We start from the raw sequence: 24,298 nt of genomic DNA on the forward strand, positions 1-24,298 counted from the left end.
GACCAGGTGAGCCTCGAGCTATGATACCAAATGTTGAAGATGGAAATGGCAGCTCCAAGCTCAATACACAGAGTGAACAATAGAGAGAGTGTGTGTGAGTGGGAGTCTAGACTCAACTCGACACACGATTCATTCACTAGCGTGTAAGACATGTACAAAGTACAACCGACCTTAGGGTTGTGTAAGTGCCTTAAGGTGTGTTTACATCCAAAAGTGCGGTAAGTGACCAAACTATGTAACATAAACACACAAATAGAGAATGATGTATCTAGGGGAAAAAACCTTTCTTACAGAGAGTAAAAAGTGCCCAAGTGTCCTACTACAAATCATCGACACTCCTATGTAAGCGTAGGCGTAAGTCAAACCCAACAAGATGCTCATGATCAAATAAACAAACCATGAACTAGCGAACCTATATAATGAAGCTCTCCAAAAGCTAAATTTGACGACTCCTAAAATTTACGAAGTTACTATTTTTTGAAGTTGCTCGAATGGAAATTCTGTTTGCGCCAAACGCTCTAGAATTTCACAAGAAACAAATTTGTCTTCAACAGCTATCTCAAATTCTTAACCATTTGAGAGATTTTGAGTATAAATTTGGAAGCTTCTTTCTCTAGAAAAGTGACATGTGGCATCTAGTGAAACTAGCCTTCTTTCCATAGATCGGTGGTAATTGCCTAATTACAACTTAGTTACAGTAGTAATATTTATTACAAGACTGAGAAATGCAAATTAACTTACAATCTTGGATAATGGACATCTTATTAACCCCAAAACTGGCATCTCTTTCGGTATTTATTTAACTTAGTTAAAAAAGAAGTTGATATACAATGGGATTCTCCCAATACCTTTCAGTATTCCAACTCCCCTTGTTGTCCAAAATGACTAACAAGTCTTCAATCTAATTTGCCCCTTGATTTGGGCAGTCAATTGGCATTCACTTGCTTTAATGGAGATGAAAAATGCCCCAAATTCATTGATTTGTTAGTCCCTCCACTTGAATTTGACTAAAACAGCTTCAACCACCCTATTGAATCCAAGTCTTGGAGACTCCAATTTTTAGCACGTTTCTCGAGATTGCTGCTAAACCCCAATTTCTGCTACAAATTAGAGTATACAACAAAGAGGTCTTGAATTTCTTAGCCTCTGGTGATCTCAATGCTGTAATCTTTGGAGCAAGGCTATAGAAAGGCTAGAAGAGGAGAGAAAATACTGAGAAGAGAGAAATTTTAAACTTTCTTCACGAAGAACTAAAAAAATCTATCATTTACTGCTGTTGCCCTGTCTCAACAGCTTGTAGATCTAAAGAATTGAAAAAAATCGGTCATTTACTATTGCTGCTCTATCTCAACAACCTGTAGACTACTGTTGATTGATCTTCTCGTGCCCTTGGCTGCCTCAAAAGGTCCTCCAATGGCTGCAAATCAGACCAGCAATATCTTCTCTCTCTCTCTTACAGCAAGCTGAATACACTAAAAGGCCTCTCTAGCCTCTATAGACGTTTTTCAATCTTGCATGGGCAATTTTGACAAGTGGCAACCTTTTCAAATGGTTTTTTCAACATTATCCATATTTAAATATTAATTTTCAGTCTTTAAATACTAAAAATTAATCTAATAATTATTTTGGTGCCCTGAAAAATAATCTAACTAGCCAATAATTAAATTAGCTAGGCAACTTCCATTTTCGAATGTCTTTGCATCATCTTTGACCATCAAATCGGTGTTAGGTACCATTAAACGCCACTTCTCTAGTGTCACCCAACTGTAACTTATGGCCAAATAAATGACCTAGCCCAATAACTGACACCAAATACCACCAAGTACCTGTGCGGCATAACTTATAGCAGCTTTTGCTTTTGACATCATGTGATTTCCTGGAGTTTCGAACTCATAAATTTACTCTAACCCTAATTACACCTCACATGTGCAACATTTACTTAACCATGTGATTAAAAATTAATACACATGTTAAGTGAGGTTTCAAAAATACATGTCCTCATGATATCTAAAAGAGAACATGTATCATTTTGAAGAGACAAGTATCCCTACACTTATCATTTTCTACAAACACTTGTCATTTGTAACCTCTACTTTTCACTTTTAAGCACCCAAGCCCCACACCTATATATTGAAGGTCTCTCTCTTCATTTGAAACAAGCTCTCATGCTAAAATTTCAGCCACATGCTTTGCACTCTCCTATCTATCTCCCATCCAAGAAGCACTTTCTACTTAGCTTAATCTAATCCAAACACTAAAGAAGAGAATCAACTTACTCCTCGAAGTTTGTAAAAATTAGGGTTTCAAAATCCTAAATTTCAAAAGTGTAACAAATCAATCCTGTTGTATATGGTTCAAGCACTTGATGCCCGTGGTTTGGTTTCAGTAAATTCATCTCTCTCTCTCTCTCTCTCTCTCTCTCTCTCTCTCTCTCTCTCTCTCTCTCTCTCTCTCATGGTGATAATTAATAGAGTTGGTTAAGTTTAAAGTATTGTCATTTTCACGTTACCAATACTTACAAGATAAAGCATCGTGCTATAGGTTGATCATCAAATGATGCTATCATGTGTCGAGCTCTGAGCATGAGCACGTGCCATTAAGCCTTTAGAATATATGGGTTCTTCAACTGATACTTGACTATTCAATGTACAATATAGACTCCTTTTGACATTTTGCACTTCTCAATTCCCAATCCACTAGTTTTACTATATTTCTCAATTTGTATTGTTTCCTATATGCTTCAATCCGAGTATGTAATAAGTAAGTCCAACGACGATGGAAGCATGTAATTTGATCTAAGAACTGCACAACACAAGAAACAAGAAAGAAACTACAATAAAAAGATAAATACTGAAAAAAAACTCAATGAAAGAATGCTTGGGAAATGGAATCCATAAGCGTGACAAGGGACAATTAGATATAACACTAAGCCATTGGTTGTAGGCACTGACTCCTCCTCACCAAGATATCTTGCAAGTATGGTGAATAATGAGATGAAAGTAGGAAGAAGCAATCAGCCTATAAATAGACTCCCCATTAGAAAAAGTTAGCCAATATTTAAGATTTCAAATAAGTCAAATCGGCTAGTAAAAATGCTAGTCAACCACATAAAACTAGCACCTAAAATACATGGAATAAAATAATGATAAATGAGCAGACCACTAAATGCTCACACTCACTCATGGCCTGACTAATCTACTGACACTCTCTTAGATCATGGGTAATCTTGTACAAAAATCTATTATAAAACAACCCATCATGAACCTGGATGTCAATCCTAGCTCCAAGATTTCAAAAGTTGCCAAAGTTCCTCTCTAGATCCTTTGCACCTATGTACCTAAATAGATAGAGATTCAATAACGCCACCTTACCACCCTCTCACATTCTCTTTGGCACTAAAGAGTCGTGGGGATAACCGCATCATCAACACTAGAAAGCGGCAAAGGGACAATAGTCATACCCCTTCTCTTCTCAAAAAAAGATGTCTCCTTCCGCACCTTTTCCTTCGCCTTTGCAGGAGGATCTAAATTAGAGTCAAAGGTGGAGCAAGATGATGACTCCTCAAATAAGTCTGTATATTCTTCTTCTTCTTCTTCTTCTTCTTAGATGTTGCTAGCTCATTGCAATCCTTGCATAGGTGTCCCTTCTTCCCATAGTGGTAACACTAGGTCTTCAGCTTCTTCAGATCGCCCCTCTCTAAACCTACAAATGCCTCATCATGGCCATCATAACATGATGGAAGCCTCCTCTACAACCTAAAGGATGCCTCATGCTCAAGCAACATAGAGAACAAATATCTAAAGTTCACTAGTGCCAATGATATCTAGGCCCGTAGAGTATTGGCTACTTCATCAAACTCCAAAGAAACCCTATAGAGTACACTCCCTACTCGATGAGCCCTTGGAAGGGTAAACTACATGTGTCGAAGTTTCTAATCCTACATTTGTGTAACACGAAGTAGAAATTGTTGGAGGATAATCCTTCGCCTCGGACTTCATTTGCTAAAGCCAACCATAGAGTGTCACAATTCTCATGGTCGATAGAGCCTTGTACAACATATATAGCTTCTCCCACACCTCTAAGGCTATCTACAAGAGGTAACTGCCAGAAGGACCTCTTTAGAAATACACCTAAAAAGAGTAGTAAACGCACGAGCATAATCTACATCCCAAGTAAGGACTACTTTCTTGTAGTTGTCATGGTTCTAATCATCTAGAGGAGGAGTCAAAATTCAGGGATACACAATAGCTTTTGAAACATGTACAATAGACACTTCTACACAAACCAAGCTTTCATAACAAGCACTCAAGGTCAACTAATCAAGACTATTAAGCTTATCATAAGTACACACTAGGGAAGTGCCATTGGAGACGATAAGAAGTGAAGATGAAGAAAAGAAGATAGGTAGAGAAAGAGTATAACCAAAACACAGCACAAACTGCACTTGACACGAGTTCACACGCAGTAAATAGGACAGCTGATCACAAAACGACTGCTAGAGAGATGTAAAATCAGGTTAGACAGGCGAAAATCATCGAGATCAGTAGATGAAACCAAAGGCAGCAAGATTAGCTTGAAAACATTGTTGCCCAGCCACCAGATGATACAAAATCCTGAAAATGCAGATGTTGGGAATCAAAAGGCAGGCAGTCACTGCATTAAATGCAGTTAACGCAGCCTGAGAACTGGTCATCACAGCAAAACGCAGGTGCAGCCAATCAAAACGCAGAATTCTGGGGCAGTTGACAAGCAGCAGTAGACAGGGATTGCCCAGGCTGGAAACAGTTCACATCAGTCAGCGAAGATCAGCACCAGCAGTAGATGTGGATTGCGGACCTGCAGCAGCAGAAAACAGCACCTCAAGGCCTAACATGGATGTCTGGTTACCATGTCAAAAGTGGGTGCAGCGATGGAACTGTGAGAATCTGCTATAAGAGACTACACAACACAAGAAAGAAGAGAGAAACTGCAAAAGACTGAGTCATCTCTTCACCTTCCTCGCTCTCCCTTCTTTGGGCCTGAGAGGGTTGAGCTACCAAAATGTGCCTCCTAAATTATCTTTTCTCGGCCTTTTTTTTGGCTCATTAAACAGCCCCAGAAAATTAATTTTTGCTTTTCTGTATGGCATTCTAGACCATGTGCCTACCTCCAACATGTTCTATAGAACAGACTCACTATGCACCCCACTCTCCATCCCTCTATCCCACAATTGCCGCCGTCGTCATTATATGATCATCAATACCTCATCTGCCATCATGGAAGGCCGCCGCCCACATTTTGGAGGTGCTGCCCCTTGCTGAATCATCAACTAGCCCTCGACTACTGCATCCATGTCATGAGACCTCAGCCTTCTGCATCATCAACTAGCCCTCAACTACTGCATGACATGACCCACGGCTTCAGTCTACTTTGTCTACCTCATCTTGGTGGTATTGCTGCACCTGAGATCCATACACAGAGGACCACACTCTTGCTTAGCCCACTCCAACGAGAGTTAACAGTTGTTGGACATCTCGACGCCTTAAGCACCCACATTTCTATCTTCTTCACTCAAATTTTCAGCATTCATTCATTCACCAGATACATCTTCTCTCCCTTTCCATTTTGTACTTCTTGTCTGAGTTCATTGTGTTTTAGTCTTGTTCATACACTGTGTGGTTTCTCTACACAAACCCTAGCATATCTTCACATGTGCTTCTGAATTTCTATAATCATACATCAAAATAATTCGCTACATAAAAAGTAACGGATAGCCCTAGACCATTATCAATATCTAGTGAACCAACACAAATACTTATGATATAGAAATGGGATCCTTGTTTCTTAAAAACTAATGGATAAGCCTAGATCATTTTATATCAATATCAATTTTAACATCACCTACTTACATCAATCATGTGATCGAGGAAGGGGATCCCAGTATCACTTTCACATAATCCTGTTCCATCAAGGTTTATGCTGACTTTCACATCCGTTTCTTTGGTCTTTCTGATCACTTCTCCAATACGAACTGCCAAATGGGAAAAAGATCAATATAAATGCTTAATACATTTGTTTTGTTTATACAAAACTGTATGAGTAATGCATGTAGCTAGCTTATAATTGACAAGAAACCACATCAAGATTTGAAATTTTGGTTATGCTTCCCTCCCCTCCTGCTCCCTCTCCCTCTTCTTCTCCCTTTCCCCTTTTGTCTTGTACTCTAGACATTCAAAAGCATTTTTTTCTTGCAATTTCATCCAATCATGTATCACTTAATGAGAGCACAATTCATGAATATGTAATGTTTTGGGTCTCTCTTTCTCTCTCTCTCTCTCTCTCTCTCTCTCTCTCTCTCATCAAGTGGCTACCCTAGTGGTAAGCCACTTGCTTTATTAACCCATTGACCCAAGTTCAAATCTCCCTTTTTAAAACACATGTACTAAATGACCATGCAGAATGTAGGAGTTGAACCCAAGACCTTTTGATCACCACACATTCAACTTAACCAACTAAGCTACACCCCTTTGGTTCTCTCTCTCTCTCTCTCTCTCTCTCTCTCTCTCTCTCTCATTAGTAAATCTTTGGGATGTCATTAAAGTCCAAAACCTAGGCATAAGATCCCACATCTGTCTAGCAACAGGGCATAAAACAAACATAGGAGATGCAATTTCCACACACATACTACAAAATACACAATGGACACCAACAATTTTGCATTGCTGCATCATATCACCAAAAAGGACACCTCAATAAAAGCTCTATAGACAAAAACCTTGCTGATATGGCAACTTTGAATTCCATAGCTGTGCAATCTATCACACCATCTCTACATAACTTTATTAGCCTTTTGGTGACCCATCTTTTATCATCTATCATCTTGCGCACATTGCATTTGCTAAAAGCTACTCTATGTGTTTGTGCACACACCCACGCGCATGTGCATGTATGCCATTTCCATAGCAAAGAAGAGAAGAATGACTGTCTCCAAATTGTATAGCTCAAATGAGAGAAAAAGAGACCCCGGATAGCCAAGATCAACTCTCTACATAAGTAACAAGCTGCTCTTTAATTAAAATTTAAATTTGATTAAAAGCTAATTAATCAAAGGCCAATTAATCATAAGTGAGTTGCCCACTGGACCAAACTTAAGCATAGGCCAATTAATCATAAGTGAGTTGCTCACTAGACCAAACTTAAGCATTGAGCTTCCTTCATATAGGCTACTTACTAAGAAAAACTTAAATGGTCATTAAACCTCAGAAAAACTACACATTTTCTAGAATTACATATTTTTCAAGATCCTTTTACTTTGCCTTTATACTACATAGCTTGTACACTATAGCGTATAGTTGTCCATGTCATCATGCCATTGATGTACCCTATGGCCTCCCAAATCCATATTCTCTGCAAACATGAATCTGTCGACAACACAAATGCAAACAATTCTTGAAGTGCATTTCTAAAGGCATAGCAATGGATCCACAAGCAAAGATACCTCATATGACGAAAGTGTCACGTCACAATGATTGTAGCGAATCTTTTGTATATCAATTGTTACCAAGACATATTGACTCAATGATTCCAAATTAATTTTATGCTCATGTACTTTGAAAGGCAATTTGTATTATTTAAGCATTTCAAAATATGATTAAATGTTCATCTTTCTATTTAAGGGCAGCCAATGGCCAGAACACCCTATAATTATACTTGGGTCGTCATTGACGAGATACCCAAGAGAAATTAAAAGTTTAGTTGGGGAATCAAATGGACCAAAAAGCTCAAGTGACTAAAACTTTTACATTGAAATAGTAACATTGACTAGAAGCCCATATAATGAGTAGTTTTAGAAGGTGAAACTAGATGCTCATGATCAAAGAAATAAACCATGACCAGTGAATCTATATAATGAAGCTCTCTAGAAGCTAAATTCGACAACTCCTAAAATTTAGGAGGTTACTATTTTTGAAAGTTGCTCGAATGGAAATCCTATTCGCATCAAAAACTCCAAAATTTCATAAGGAACAATTTTTACTTTAGTAGCTATCTCAAATTCTTAATCATTTGAGAGATTTTTAGAGTAGAAGGTTTGGAAGTTTCTTCCTCTAGAAAAGTAACATGTGGCATCTAAAAGAGGATATATGACATCTAAAAGAGGAAATGTGTCATTTTGAAAGAACAAATGTCCCTACACTTCTCATTTGTAGCCTCTACTTTCCACTTTTGAGTATCCAAGCCCCACACCTAAATATTAGAGGTCTCTCTCTTCATTTGAAACAATCTCTCATGTTGAAATTTCAACTACATGCTTTGTACTCTCCTATCTGTCTCTCATCCAAAAAGTACTTTCTACTTAGCTTAATCTAATCCAAGCACTAAAGAAGAAAATTAACTTATTGCTAGTTCAAAACCCTAATTTTCAGAATTGCAGCAAATTAGCCATTTGTATATGGTTTAGACACTTGGTGCCCGTGGTTTGATTTCAGTAAATTCCTGTCAAGGGAAAGAGGCCAACGGTTCCCCTCTCAACATGGTGTCGACTCTCTCTCTCTCTCTCTCTGACTCTCTCTCTCTCTCTCTCTCTCTCTCTCTCTCTCTCTCTCTCTCTTCTAATTTTCATGGTGATAATTAATAAAGTTGGTTTCCAAGTATTGTCATTCTCACCTTCTTTTCCGCGCTTACATTGGTATCAGAGCGAGGACTTCTTTGTAAGAACTTTTTTGGGTGACGATCTTTGGGCCCAACTTTCTCACCATGTCAAGAGACAAAGAGGAGAATTTTAGTGAACTATCACAAGCTCCCGACACTCTGTATCTCTATGCTTTTCTGATTATGAGAAGATACAAAGATACAAGGAGCTGAAAGCCAATCCAAAAATTCAAGCTTTGATGGAGAGAAGGGCTAAAGCACTGGCTGAAGCAAAGGTCTTTGAAGATTTTCTTACCAAGAAGGCTCTTGAGACAGATGATATTACGACTGCAAAGGCCTATCTCAATATAAAAGGTATCGATATTATTGAAACAACTAAGATAACATATCGCCTATCATTCGAGGATCCACCCAAAAGGTAATTTCAAAGTCTCATCAAACACAAGCCGACTTCTTTTTTTCCAAGAATCCTTCCGTGGAGAAGGGCACGGAGAAAATCAAAGAATCGCCGATTTCCATGGTAGCTGAATCTCCAAAGATGCTTTTAGCAAAGAAAATCGATGCTAAAAGAGACTTCAAGCCTGAAGAGAATAGCATCAAGTTTGGCGTTTTCTATGGTAAGAGAGATTCTTAGAAAGCTGTGTCTTTCACTAGAGAGTTTTATCTGCTTTTGGTAGTAAAGATTATACAGAAAAATCAAATATTAGAATGGTTAAAATGCCTCTAAAAGATGTCACTGGTGGCTTTAAGTTATTCAAGAAGAAAAGGAGCCTAAGTCTTGGAAAAATAGTTTAAGGAGATGTTCAACAAAAAGTTTCTACCTTCATCCTTTAAAGTCAATGTGCAACAAGAATGGGATGAGCTAAAGCAAAGCCACGGAGACAATGTTGAAAAATATATCAACAAGTTTGCAATTGTTTCTCTTAAATTTACTCTTAATGAAGTTTCTTCCAATATGGAGATAAGAAAGTTTATCCATGGATTACATCTGACAGTACAGTGAGCTGTCAAGATGACAAAGCCTAAGACTTTGGAAGCAGCCCAAGATGCGGCCTTAAACGCTAAAGGACTACATATACCATGGATGCTTGGTAAAGCCTCAAAAGAAGAATCACAAAGCAAAAAGACCAAGATGTTTGACCAAAAGAAGTCGAATAAACGAGAACCAAAGCATAAGGATAGAGGTAGACCACCTTTGCCATCCAAAAGAAGCTAACATATCAGCAATTAGCAGAATATACAAGAGAATGACAATGTTTCTCTCTTGTGGACAAAAGGATACATGGCTGGTCAATGTCCTCATAAGGCAAAGAAGGAAAACCAGCCCCAAAAGACACCTCAAGAAAATGTTGTACCTAAGGAATCCTTGCAACAAGATGAAACTCCATCAAATAAAAGAAAGCTTTTTATAGCTTAGGGTAAGATTGCTAATCAGCCTATTCTCATTTATTTTGATACAGGCGCTACATATCATTATATCCATCCTTGGATTATTGAAGCTATACATCTACCAAAGGAGAGCTTTGGAACACCAGAAATGTCCGGTAATGCTTTTCAAGAAATGGAGTCTGAAGTTACTCCCATTCTTGGGAAACTACGAATTAAGATAGGAGATTATGTGGATCATGAGAGTTTTGTCATGGAAGATCATGGTCATTGTGATGATGTATTAGTAATACCTTAGCATAGAAAAACAGATCCAACCATCGATTAGAATCAAAATAAGTTTAGATTCCCTTTCAAGGGTAAAAGTGTATTTTTTAATGCAGGAGTGGAAGGAAACTCTATTCCCATCTTATCCCATATACAAATTTGTAAAGTAATGAAAAAGTCTATTTTCTAGTACTTGATTTTTGTCAAAGATTCTAACAAAGAGTCTAGAATTGAAGAGTCCATCCGAGATATGAACGAGAGCCGAATAAGTTTCTCAAAGGAGTACGAAGATTATTTAGCAGACACTTTACCTGACGAGTTACCACGAAAGAGGTAAAAAGATCATCACATTGATCTCATTCCTCGAAGCTCACCTCCAAATAGACCACCCTATCATGTGAGTCCAATACAACAAGAGGAGATCATGAACCAAGTGAATGACCTCTTGGAGAAGGGTCTAATAAGAACCAGTTCCTCACATTTTTGCTCTGAAGTCCTCATAGTGCAAAAGAAAGATGGATCTTGGGGTGCGTTTGTGGACTACACAGCCCTCAACAAAATTGCAATTCAGAAAAGGTTTCCCATTCCAAGAATTGATGATATCTTGGATAGATTGGATGGATCCAACGTATTCAGCCGAATTGACTTGAAGAGTAGCTACCATTAGATAAGAATTGCTCCTCAAGATATTCATAAAACAACATTCAAGACAACTTTTAGTTTGTATGAGTTTTTTGTGCTATTATTTAGTCTCACCAATGCTCCTACAACCTTTAATAGAATGATGGAAAGAATCTTTAGAGCACATCGGAAGTTTACAAGTACTTTCTTTGATGATATTTTGGTTCATTCAAAAGATGAATAAGAGCATAAGCAACACCTCAAAATAGTGTTTCAAAAATTCCGCAAACACAAACTTTATATAAATGGTAAAAAGAGTAAATTTTTCCTAGAAGAGATTTACTACTTGGTCCATATTGTATCCAAAGATGAAATTTGAATGGATTTAGAAAAAGTCAAGGCTATTGTAGAATGGACAGAATTGACTAGTGTTCATGAAAATCGAAGTTTCTTAGGATTATGCTCTTATTACAGGAGATGCATTAAATGGTTTGCAGTGGTTGATGAACCATTGCATAATTTGACCAAGAAAGCAGTGGCATTCCAATGAACCTAACTAGAGAAGGAAGCTTTTGAATATCTAAAGTTCTATATCAGCAAAGGACCTATTTGGATTATACCTAATTTGTCGAAATCTTTCTTTGTGGAATGTGATGCTTCAAGAGATTGCATTGATGCAGTCTTAAACCAAGAAGACATGCAATTACTTATGTGAGCAAAAAGTTGCAAAATGCAAAAAAAAATGCTACTACCTATGAAAAGGAGTTAATGGTCATCATTCAAGCTTTAAAAGATTGGAAACACTATCTTTTAGGTGGAGAATTTCTCATCAAGACAAACCATGACAATTTGAGACATTTTCTCAACCAACCAAAGATATCTGAAAAACATATTCGATGGGCCAATTATTTAGCTCAATTTAGCTTTCAAATACTGCATATTCTTGGGAAAAAGACCTCAGATTCATGTAGTATCCATGATTTATCATACAGATTTCACTAATATGAGAAATATCCATGCTTCTGATGAAGAAAAATCATCTGGGAGAGTTTACAACTTGGTAAAAAAAATGAACTCCTATATTATCAAAGCTATACCTTACAAAAATTTTATGCCTAAAGTAATGGAAGAATGTCACGCGGCTCCTTACATGACTCATTGTGGTATTTTGGCCATAACCAAGACACTTGAAATGTATTTCTTTTGGCCAAGTCTTCGACGAGACATTGAACAATTTATCAAAGAATGGATTGTGTGCCAAAAGATTAAGTTTGATTGCCAAAAGCCTACAGGGCTTTTGCAACCATTACCAATTCCAAGCCAACCTTAGAAAAGCATTCCTATGGATTTTATTTTTGGCTTGCTAAAATTAGCAAATGGCAATGATAGCATATAGACTATTATTGACACGTTTAGCAAACAAGCTCATTTTATTCCAATCAAGAAGACTATCAAGTCTCAACATATGGCTAGATTATTTATTCAATAAATCTATCAAAGGTTACCACAATCCATCGTGGATTATAGAGATCCATAAACCGCTAGTCTCTTTTGGCGAGCTATTTTTGAAAATTTGGCTACAAGGCTTATGATGCTCAAGTGCTATTGCCATGAAGCCAACTAACAATGGGAAAAGTATTTGCCTTTGGTAGAATATACCTATAAGGACTATGTATGCCTATAACATCACAGTTCATACTTCTACAAGTAAAGCACGATTTAAGATCATATATGAAAAATCACTCTTATTATCTATTCTCAAAACCAAGGAGAAGATATTTCATGCCGATGAGTTTGAGCATAATATGGATACAACTTTTGCTGAAGTTAGACAAGCTATCCAAAGATCTTTAAAAAAACAAAAAAAAAGTAGTAGATAAGCATCGAAGGCAATTGATTTCACAAAAAGAAAATTGGGTGTGGCTGAAATTCGACAATGCTCATCTAAGAAGCTCTAACATGCCTTCATCCCAAGTCATTTAAGCTCGCAACAAGAAATTATGGGTCATTTTAAGTCACTGAACAAATTAATGATGTTTATTACAAGTTACAACTTCCAGAGCTTTGGAGAATTTACAATGTTTTTCATATCCATCTTCTAAAGCCTTATGAAGGGCCTCCACCATTGAAATTTGCAATACAGGATCCATCTGAAGTAGATGAACAAGAGGATATACTTCAACTAAAGCAAATAGTCTTTCATATGATCAAAAACGAGGAAAAAACTTTTTTTTTTATTTCTTTTGAAAAATTGCTCTCATTTAGATTCTAAATGAATGTCAAAAGAGTATTTGACTATCTAAAAATACTTACAGTTTATGAAAAAGTTGTAGAGTTCGAAATACTTCAAGCAATGGCTTGAGAACAAGATGGAAAGAGAGGAATATAATAAACCTTTTGTATATAAATTGTTACCAAGATAATTGGCTCAATGATTCCAAATTAATTTTATGCTCATGTACTTTGAAATGCAATTTGTATTATTTAACTATTTTAAAACATGATTAAATGTTCATTTTTCTATTTAAAAGTAACCAATGGTCAGAACGCCCTATAATTATACTTGGATTGTCATTGATGAGATGCCCAAGAGAAATTAAAAGTTTAGTCGAACGATCAAATTGGCTAGAAAGCTTAGATAACTAAGACTTTTATACTCAAATAGTCACATTAACTAGAAGCCTATATAATGAGTAGTTTAAAAAAGTGAAACCAAATGCTCATGATCAAAGAAACAAATCATGAACTTGTGAACCTATATAATGAAGCTCTCCAAAAGGTAAATTTGGCAACTCTTAAAATTTAGAAGGTTACTATTTTTGTAAGTTACTCAAATGGAAATTATGTCCACATCAAAGGCTCTAGAATTTCGCAAGGGACAATTTTGTCTCAGCGGCTATCTCAAATTCTTAACCATTTGAGAGATTTTTAGAGTACAAGGTTTGGAAGCTTCTTTCTCTAGAAAAGTGGCATGTGACATCTAGAAGAGGACATGTGTCATTTTGAAGAGAGAAGTCTCCCTACACTTATCATTTTCAACAAATACTTGTCATATGTAACCTCTGCTTTCCACTTTTGAGCACCCAAGCCTCCAACCTAGATATTGGAGATCTCTCTCTTCATTTGAAACAAGCTCTCATGCTAAAATTTCAACTGCATACTTTCCACTATGCTTTCTCTCTCTCATCCAAGAAGCACTTTTTACTTAGCTTGATCTAATCCAAGCACTAAAAAAGAGAATTAACTTGATACTTAAAGTTTGTAGAAATTAGGATTTCAAAACTCTAATTTTCAAAATTACAACAAAACAATCCTTTTATATATGATTCAAGCACTTGATGCCCGTGGTTTTGTTTAGGAGTCGGTTTTACTTTCACCGTAATGTTGACTCTCTGTCTCCCTCCTACTCCTAATTTTCATGGTAATGATTGATCGAGTTTGTTAAGTTCAAAGTATTGTCATTCTCATGTTCTTCCCTACACTCACAATGGCCCGCATCTCTTGCTTCAAGAACCAAAGAGAATACCCCACATCCACATGCCACATAAAAACTTTCACAACACTATGTTCCAATAGATACCTTAATCATCCATGACGGCTGCTTCACAAGACTTATGCCCATAGCATTCACTACTTCATAAGACTTATGGCCATATCTATCTATAGAGATCCACGCCGATTCACAAGACTTACACTTATGACCATCCCAAGAGATCCGCATAAGTGACAAATCTTAAGTACAAAACCATTCACAATAAGCATATATGCATTGAGCACCCTAAACTTTCTGTCCCTACACATATTCACAATTTTTCAAAAAGTACAATATTCAATGCTTCAGTAATAAGCATCTTTACCTAAGTTGATGAATTTTATAAAGCATATCAAAAGACCACTAGATATATGAACCTATCTATATTATAAGAGTAAAAGTACTTACCCTCCTTGAGTATCAAAAAAGGTTCCATATATGCTCTGGTAAACCTGTAACTAAGCCTTGACCAAGGTCGGCTCCAAATGAAAAGCCTTAAGATGAAGCTACATCAACTTTTCAATAGCAGCAATTGTAGCTGCAATTCTATCCTCTTGTTCCATATTAGAATGATCTTCCATAGACCTTGCACTATGCAATGTGTGTCTCTACTAAGGATTAAACCATTCCTCATCCCTTGCAGCTTTTTCTTTTAATGACATCTTGCTGCAATTTCTGAAAACTCCTTCTTCTTCATTGATTACAAGACTCGAAAAAATACGCACTCATATTTAGACAACCATGAGCTCAACTCCTTAGAGAAGATCTTGTATGTGCTAGGCATAAAGAAAAACTTGCTTTCAATTTCAGCCATTGCATATGCTGGTTTTATGGTTAAATTCTATATGATTCGATACAATATCTATGACTGTAGAGATCGGGATGACCTTGTTGTCAAAGCACATTGTACAATGTGCCTATATCAGCTTGACTTCTAAAAGAGGAGGGCATCAAAGGATGCATTATGGATTCATATGCCACTACTATGGATGACACTGAGTTGCAACATGCTCGATTTCTCCATCTAAATTATGCCAGTTTGCTTCATTGGAGGAGCAAAAATACAGTACTTAATCTTCCTCCATTGAAAGCACCTATTTATAATGTATGTGCAAGATGCCTATTTGGCGAAATGCACTGAGCCTCGTTTTCCAAAGGTGGATCTATACAAGCTGATCGAAAACTAAAGCTTGTGCATAGTGATGTTTGTGAACCCATACACATCAAACCCATTGAGAGATATTTGTATTTTGTGACCTTCATTGATAACATGACTCGTATGGTTTGATATATGCATTGAAACACAAATTAGAGGTGTTTGCATGTCTTAAAATCTTGGCCTTGGCTGAAAATGGTAGTGGTTGCAAGCTAATTATGGTCCTTATTGATCAAGAGGGGAATGCATGTCACATAAATTTAATACATTTTTGGCTGAAAGGGGTATATACGTCACCATACTACACCCTATTCACCTCAACAAAACAATGTGACCAAAACAAAGAATCAAACTCTTATGGAAATGGCACATTGCATGCTTTCACACAATATACTACCCCCAAAATTTTAACTTGATGCTATTCTATTTGCAACATATGTGCTGAACTGAAGCCCCACCAAGGCATTGCGTGATTGTATGCCTTATGAGACTTGTCATGGCCATAAATCAACGGTCACCCATATACGCGTCTTTGATTGTTTAGCATATGCTTTGACACAATAGCCAAAAGGACATAAGCTTCAAAATAAAGCTATCAAATACATTTTCATTGGTTATAGTACAAGCATTGCGTGATTGTATGCCTTATGAGGCTTGTCATGGCCATAAATCAATGGTCGCCCATATATGCGTCTTTGGTTGTTTAGCATATGCTTTGACACAATAGCCAAAAGGACATAAGCTTCAAAATGAAGCTATCAAATACATTTTCATTGGTTATAGTACAATAAGCAAAGGAGACCATTTGTATCGGCCTTCTAGAACCAATACTTTTTTAGCAAAGATGTGGTATTATTTAAAATGCAAGGTAGCCCTTTCTTGACTACAAAAATTTACCACTTGTTGGGTCCAATGGATATGTTTCACAACTTATTGCCTCTATTTCAACAAGATGTGTCACAAGGACATGTATCTGCACATATGAAATGCAAGTCGGTTGATTCAAGCTGACAGCCTAAGCACCCTAAGTATGTAGTGGGTGACATTGGCAAATTTTGTATTAAGTCATGTTGGACAAGTACTTGTGGGTGCCTAGTGTCAATTTGGTCTTGGACATTAATTGGGCCTTTAAAATGTCCTGTGGTGGCATTAGGAGGAAAAGGAGGATCGTGTCTACGAATTACAAAAGGCTTTCTATGGCCTGAAGCAAGCTCCTAGGGCTTAGTACCACTAGATTGATTGATTCTTCTTACATAGTAAGGGACAAATCAAATCATGACCCCAACCTTTATTATAAGGTTGTGGGTGACAAGTGTATCTTGGTCATCTTGTATATGGATGACTTGATTATCATGAGAGTGATTCACAGGAGGTTGATCAAACTCGATATCTTGTGGTAAGAGTTCGATGTGATGAACCTTGGTATCCTTTTCTTACTTGGTCTAGAGATCTATCAAACAGCATAGGGCATTTTTATCTCCCAACACAAATATATCTCCAAGCTTCTTTTGGAGATTGGTATGGCCAAGTATCGGTCTATTTCTTGTCCCATGGACCCTGAGTCCAAGTTGGTTACTACCAGAGATCCCCTTCCTGATGCTACCAAGTATAGGTGTCTTGTTGGCTCATCCATACTCAGCCAAATATCTCCTTTCTAGTGGCATTGTTGTCTTCTTTCATGAAGCCTCCTACTTAGTCTCACTAGTAAGCTATTTTGCGCACATTGCACTACTTACAAAAGACTAGATCCTATGGGGTCATGTATGGAGAAGGCGCCACTCTTGCTAGATGGAGCGACTTAGATTGGGCAAATGATGTGGAGTCAAGATGGTCCGCTACAACTTTTGTTTCTTCCTTAGCTCGAGAGCTATCTCATGGAGCAACAAGAAGCCGCCTACCATAGCCTTATCTTCTACGGAGGCCAAGTATTGGGTACTTTGTTCTACAACTCAGGAGCAAATTTAGCTGCATCGCTTATTGGCAAAGATTGGCTTTTCCATAGATAGGACCCACACAGTTGCATGTAGATAACTAGTGTGCCTTAGCTCTAGTGAAAAACCCTGTGTTTCATACTCACACAAAGCACATCCACGCTCAATACCACTTCATTATTTAGGGAGTGGATTGCGGATTCTTAATTATCGATGGCCTATTTTGTCCCACAACAAACAATGTTGTGGATCTCTTCACGAAGGCTCTTCCACAAGCTTCTATGCTTTCATCATCTGATGATTGTTGGAACTTCAGATACTCCCAGGATTTGAGAGGGGGTGTTAGCCTACCATTTTATTATGTTAGTCTATCATCTCTTGGTTGTAAGCTTCATCAAAATCTAACAAAGAAATTGGAGCTCTAACTATCATTTCTACTCAGTTTAGTATGCATTCCCTTGATTTGCCAGGTGTTGATCAATCTGGGCGGCTCCTATAGTCTGCAACCACCCCCTATGTATTGCGATTTCCCCTATGGCTGCCACATCAGCATTTTTCACTACATTTATTACAGTTGGCCAACTTTCCTGCAATTGGACTGCAATTTTTTGCCTATTCTGGCAAGTTGTCCAATTTTTGGAGATGTTAGCTATTTATAGCCCACTTGGCAGCAGACAAATCATCTTCTTCTTTTGCAAGTTGTTGCCTGCATACTCCGTCTCTATCTCTAGTGCCATCATCATTTCCAACCTGATCTTGTGCCTTCACTGACCCTTTAGGCTGCATACAAGGACAGATCAGTCCATCATTGTATTCAACATTCTTTCCAAATTCAATGCAGACTTCTCTTCTACTCCTGCTATCATTTCTCTTCCATTCTTGCTATAATGCTCAGTTGAATACAATTTCAGCACTAGAGCAAAGCTTTTGACCTTCGATTAGGTGCTTTGAGCCCACCAAGTCAAGGAAATTGATGGCATCCAAGCAATGGAACCATAAAAGTAACCTTCCCAGAGAGGGTGATAATAACCTCATTAATCAACAACTTCAGCAACAATAAAATTCACATAAATTGAAAATGCAAATGTTACCACTTAACCTTAGACGATGGACAGCCCATTGCCCCCTTGTGATGTTTCTTTATCTTTTATTACAAATGGGTGGAGTATACTGAGATTCTTCAATCTTCTCTACTCTTCAAGTGCCTCTTGCTATCATACATGACCAGCAAACCTTGCAACCCAATTTACCCCTTGGTTTCCTTGGAGATTTGGCTTTCAATTGTGCTCCTTGGGTGACAAATTCAACCCCAAATGTTTGCTAGCTGAATGGCCAATTGAATCTCATGAAATCGCCCCAATTTCATTGATGAAATTTTGAGTCTCTAAGCATTCAATTTTCTAGGCACACTTCCCTAGGTTGCTATCAAAACCTAATTTCTACTATAAATTACGGTTTACAATAGAGTTTCACAAAAATCTCCACCTCCAATGGCTAAATTTGTTGACGATTGCAAAGGATGAGAATAGGCTAGAGGATGAGAGGGAATGTCGAGGAAAGAGAAATTTCAGACTTTCATTTCGCAAGAAAATGGAAGATACCAACTCTTATCTTGTCTAGACAGTCAAAAAGATGTCTTCATTGATGGAACAGCCCGAACATGATATTGCTTGGCTGAAACAGCTCTCAAACTACTGTTAACTACTCTTGTACTCTCTTCTGGGCATGTCACCAGCTCCTACAGAGTCTCCTACTGGTTGGAAATGGCCTATCAACTGTTGTGAAAGCAATGACAACCTTTTTTTTTTCCATAATGAAGTGGCTACCCTAGTGGTAAGCCACCTATTTTATTAACCCACCGACCCGGGTTTAAATCTCCCTTTTTCTATACCTATACTAAATGACTATGCGAAATGAAGGAGTTGAATCCAATACCTTCTAGTCACCACACCTTCAACTCAACCAACTAAGCTACACCTGTTTGGTCAAAAATGACATGCTTCTCTCCTCTAACCCAAAAATGTTTTTTCCGCTTACATGGGCAAGTTTTGCCAAGTGCAACCTTCCAAGACAATTTCCAGTATTATTCAACATTATTAAATTAATTTTCAGAATACTAATTGTGAAATATAGTTTAATCATTATTTATGGCTCAAAAAAATAATCTAACTAGCCAACAACTAAAATGGCTAGACCAATTTATCACCCAAGTGATCCTGAGTGCTTATAGTAGACAAGAAACGGCATTAATTAATTAATAATGTCACCACTGACATTAATGGCTAACTAAATGTTTCAAGCCAAATTCTAACAACGAGTCTCACCTAGTACTTATGAAGCATAACTTATTATAACTTTTGCCTTTGGCACCAACAGATATCTTGGAGTCCTAGGTCCCACATTATGAAATAATTAACTTACACCACACATATGCAAGTCACATTTATACATTTGATTAACTTTTAATCAAATGCCAAGTAAAGCATTAAAATTTCACGTCCTTGTGACATAATCCTACATTATTCCTCTCACAAACAAAGAATTTTCTCAGAAGATAAAACTAAAAGAAAGTCACTTCATTTGCAATCAAGTTGTCCACAAGGCTTGACTTCTTACAAGAGAAAAGACAATCACAACCCATTGAGCTATAATAACTTATTTTAATGATAATTAGATTAGAAACAGCAACAACTGGTCACTGGATTTTCCATGCCAAGAAAAGATAGTGAAATACAATGTTGGGAATTTCATGTCCCATGGGTATCGATAAAATTTATTACTTGTTTTAGGCCTTCTAATGGGTATGTACATGCACATTTTGAAGGAAGAGAAGCTAAAGTTTGACCATAAGTCCAAATACCACATCTTCATTGACCACAACCAGCCTACTCAAGAATGCCAGGCAAGTTACCATTCGTAGGAATACCTTTTTTCTAAGGGATGCTATGCAATGTACCACTTCACCAATGGCCCTTTCTCATCAATTGTTGGTTCTTATAGGATCCATTCCTTGCTAAATAAAAGCTGTAATCTTTCTTCACACACAAAAAAAACCACTCTTGCTTCCTAATCAACAAAGTATTCCCAACTTCACCACAATTTCAGCCATCCTCACCACAAGTGCCCATTGCAAATTTGCAAAAGCTAATATGAGGAATCTCAAACAGCTAAATGACTTTCTTTAAATTTGTGCTCATATGCTTAAACTTGGTGTTCGGCAAAGCTCACATGAATCACAAGTTACCCGCCATTACAAAAACCAATACTCTCTTAATACCAATGATTCCCATGTGACTTCCTCTTGAATCATCCAAGATTGTCTCCTTGTCCTTAGTTGCTCGAGGCTCAAAAACTTTGACCAAATGCAAAACAAATCTATCCATTTATATCTAACAAGTGTAATGCATATAAATGTATGCTATCCTCAATCTAATCAACCTTCAAATGTAACATTGGAGGTACAAACTTAGTCCCATACTATTGCACACTATAAACAATATGTAATTACATGCAAATCTCAGCATTACTAATCTAATCTTCTAGATGAAGCCTCAACCATGTTCATGTATCAATCCCCATGCTTTGCCCTGACCTTTGAACACCCAATTCACTCTCAAACTGAGTAAATTCAAACTTGCACTTCAGAATTGTGTTGTTGCTATAGCAACTCAGCATTCAACTCATGCCCAATTCTTATCCCTTCTATATGCATTTCATTATGTCTTACCTTGCATTTCCCTAATTTTTCTATGCCTTCCCTCTCCCCATAAAAGAGCTGTAATTCCACTTCTATATGCTCCAAATTAGTTACAAATGGCTATATTTTCAATGCTTTCATGCAAGACAATGATCTGCAGGTGCTCAATGACCTTGTTACTATCAATGTTGCTGGTTGGTCTCCAACCAACTTTAAAGTGTTCAAAAGTGCATATTAACACTTCAGTCTACTAAACCCTAAAGATGACAGGGAATATTTGAGCACAAAGCATTTGCTTTAATAATTGTCTTACATAGTCCACATGCAATCTTATACATTCCTCTCACAAACAGATGGATTTCTCATGAGATGAACTATAAGAAAGTCACTTTATTTGCAACCAAGTCGTCCACACAAGGCTTGACTTCTCACAAGATTAAAGAGGATCACAACCCATTCAGTTGTAATAACCTGTTTTAATGATATTTAGATTAAAAACAGCAACAGCTGGCCAATGGATTTCCCATACAAGGAAAGATAATTAGAGCAAATACAAGGTGGTGAATTTCATGTCCCATGGGTATCAACAAAATTGTGCATCCCATGGCATTTCAGTGAAATATGCTTAATTATAGCCCAACATCAAAGAATGTTTTGATACAAAGACAAAACACAACTATAATGGAGTTTTTGGTCCACTCCATGCTTAACCACTACAGGCTACCTCAATCCATTTAGGTTGAGATATTTTGCCACAATGGCTCATATATACACCCAATCTTCAGCAACTATTCTTCTAGGTACAGCGTAAGCCATCTATTGCTTGTTTTAGGTCTTTGAATGGGTATGTACATGCATATTCCGAAATAACAAAAGTTTAAGTTTGGCCACAAAGTCTAAATACCACATCTTCATTGACTACAGCCAGCCTACTCAAGAATACAAGACAAGGTACCATTAGCCGAGATATCTTCTTCCTTAAGGATGCTATGCAATACACCACTCTACCAATGGCCCTTCCTCATCGATTGTCGGTGCTTCTTACAAGATCCATTCCTTGCTAAACAAGAGCCATAACCTCTCCCCCCCCAAAAACAAAAAACAAAAAAAAGGGGGCTTTTGGGAAAGAAGAAGGTGGGGGGGGGGGGGGGGGCGCGCACAGAGAGAGAGAGAGAGAGAGAGTTCCACTCTTGCTTCCTAATTGAGAAAGGATTCCCAGCTTCACCATACATTCAGCCACCTTCACCACAGGTGCCCATTTTCAACTAAGGTGTAATTCAATGAAATGCTACTTAGTGCCTTTGCAGACATGTTGTTCGATTTAATTGGACAAAGGACAGAAGGGCACAAGGCGCAAGATTGGAGAACTGCACTATGAACTATTTCGACGTAATTCAATTCAATCCAACAGATTCGACTCCATGTCATTCAACAAAAACGACCACTAACAGATGGAACGGCAGAACACGTAAGATTGGAGAACTCCAGGCTGACCTCTTTCGATGTAATTTGCAATATAATGCAACAAATCCAACCATAATCAGAAAGAGGGAACTACACATTGACCACCTACCTCTTTCGTCCATAAGAAGGGGGGATCCATTGGGGGAGCAATGGGCGATGAGACGAGCCGTGGAGCGTGCGGAAGAGAGAAGCAGCGGAGGAAAATGCGCGATCATGCCCTGCGAGGCAGGGCTCTCTGCACGCCTGAAAGCAAGACTCGGCCGGTACGAGTAGAGAGGGCAGTACGGCCCGACGATGCAGTCCTCGTTCAAAGGGGAGCGAGAAGAAGATGATGGTTTTGATGATGATGATGATGATGAAAGGGAAGAAGATGAAGAAAAGGAGGTCGATGATGACGACGACGACGAGGCGAAAATGGAGGAGGATATGGCCGAGGCGAGCTTGAGAGCAAGGCACCCGTGGAAAATCTCTGATGATGATGATGGAGAGGGAGAGGGAAATGAAAGCTTGCTATTTGCGGGAAGAGCCACCTGGGAGAGAGGAGCAAGACCTGCCATTGCGGCGATTGCAGAAGATGGATACAGTCTTCGCCAGAATCTGTCAGTAGAGGCGATGCTCAAGTATTCACTCTCAGGAAGGTCTCGTAGTATGTCGGACCTCTACTCATGGCCCTCGGAAACCGCCTACAGGTTGCGGGCGGGTTCGGGGTCGCCAGTTTTTGGTCCAACCCTAGGACACGACAGTGGGTTCACTACACACTCTCTTTACATCTCTCGGAGACCATGGGATGTATACAGTCTCCCATTGTATTTTTCTTTTTTCTTTTTATTTTTTTCGTATGCCCAAGAGAACTGTCTCAAAGCACTCATCCCCTTGTATTTTTCTTTTTTCTTTTTATTTTTTTCGTATGCCCAAGAGAACTGTCTCAAAGCACTCATCCCCTACTGCATAGGCGCGACGCGGGGCTACAACAACAACATGCTTGAATTTTTGGAGCTCGTTTTGAAAGTCGTTTGGTCCCTCAAATCACCTCATGAAGGTGGTTGTGCTATGAAACAAGGCCTGTTATAAGTGAGTTTGAGATCGTCTCTCTGTGCAAATAGACTTTGGAGGGGCTTTAACATTCAACTCTTGTAAAAAGTGATTTAAAAAATGCTTCCAAGCAAGCCTCAAATTTAAAGGGTTGTCCAACTTTAGCTTGAATGGGCTTTGAGCAATTGCTCTTTTCTTTTTTTGAAGAGATTAGAAGGGTAAAATGCTCTTTGAAAGGTGTTGCAGTCTTCAAATACTAAGTCTAGTTTCAAGTTGCAGCCAAAACATTTTATGTGACTTTCTTTATAACAAATATATTGGTTTAAATAGTCATTTGGTAAACCCTTACATAAATACACATTGGCTAAACCTTAATTGCAAATTTCCTCATGTGAGCCATAGTTTAGTACCTAAACTTACACATATTAGCATAACCAAACACACACACACACACACAAAAGTCAAACATACCCATTTGCAATTAACTTAGATGGACTTTAAGTCAATAACCCTTGTCAAACGAAGCAAGAAGTTGTTAAGTACATTACATGAATACCTAAATATAATACATATGTACATGCACG

The 24,298-nt window shown here is 37.9% G+C and overlaps 1 protein-coding gene across 1 annotated transcript in view; it reads right to left on the reverse strand.

Annotated features, from left to right (window-relative positions):
- LOC148029352 (uncharacterized) overlaps positions 1 to 23,461 on the reverse strand; it is an 82,782-nt gene extending 59,321 nt beyond the window's left edge. The window contains exons 1-2 of the mRNA XM_087688132.1: positions 22,792 to 23,461; positions 5,889 to 6,010 (exon numbers count right to left, since the gene is read on the reverse strand). Of these exons, the coding sequence (XP_087544258.1) occupies positions 5,889 to 6,010; positions 22,792 to 23,239 (570 nt within the window). The 5' untranslated portion in view covers positions 23,240 to 23,461. The remainder of the gene's footprint in view (positions 1 to 5,888; positions 6,011 to 22,791) is intronic.
- Between the last annotated feature and the right edge of the window lie 837 nt (positions 23,462 to 24,298).

This window comes from Lygodium microphyllum, chromosome 11 (assembly GCF_053477565.2).
Source record: "Lygodium microphyllum isolate KBCC chromosome 11, Lygodium_microphyllum_v1.1.10, whole genome shotgun sequence".
Lineage (NCBI taxonomy): Eukaryota > Viridiplantae > Streptophyta > Polypodiopsida > Schizaeales > Lygodiaceae > Lygodium > Lygodium microphyllum.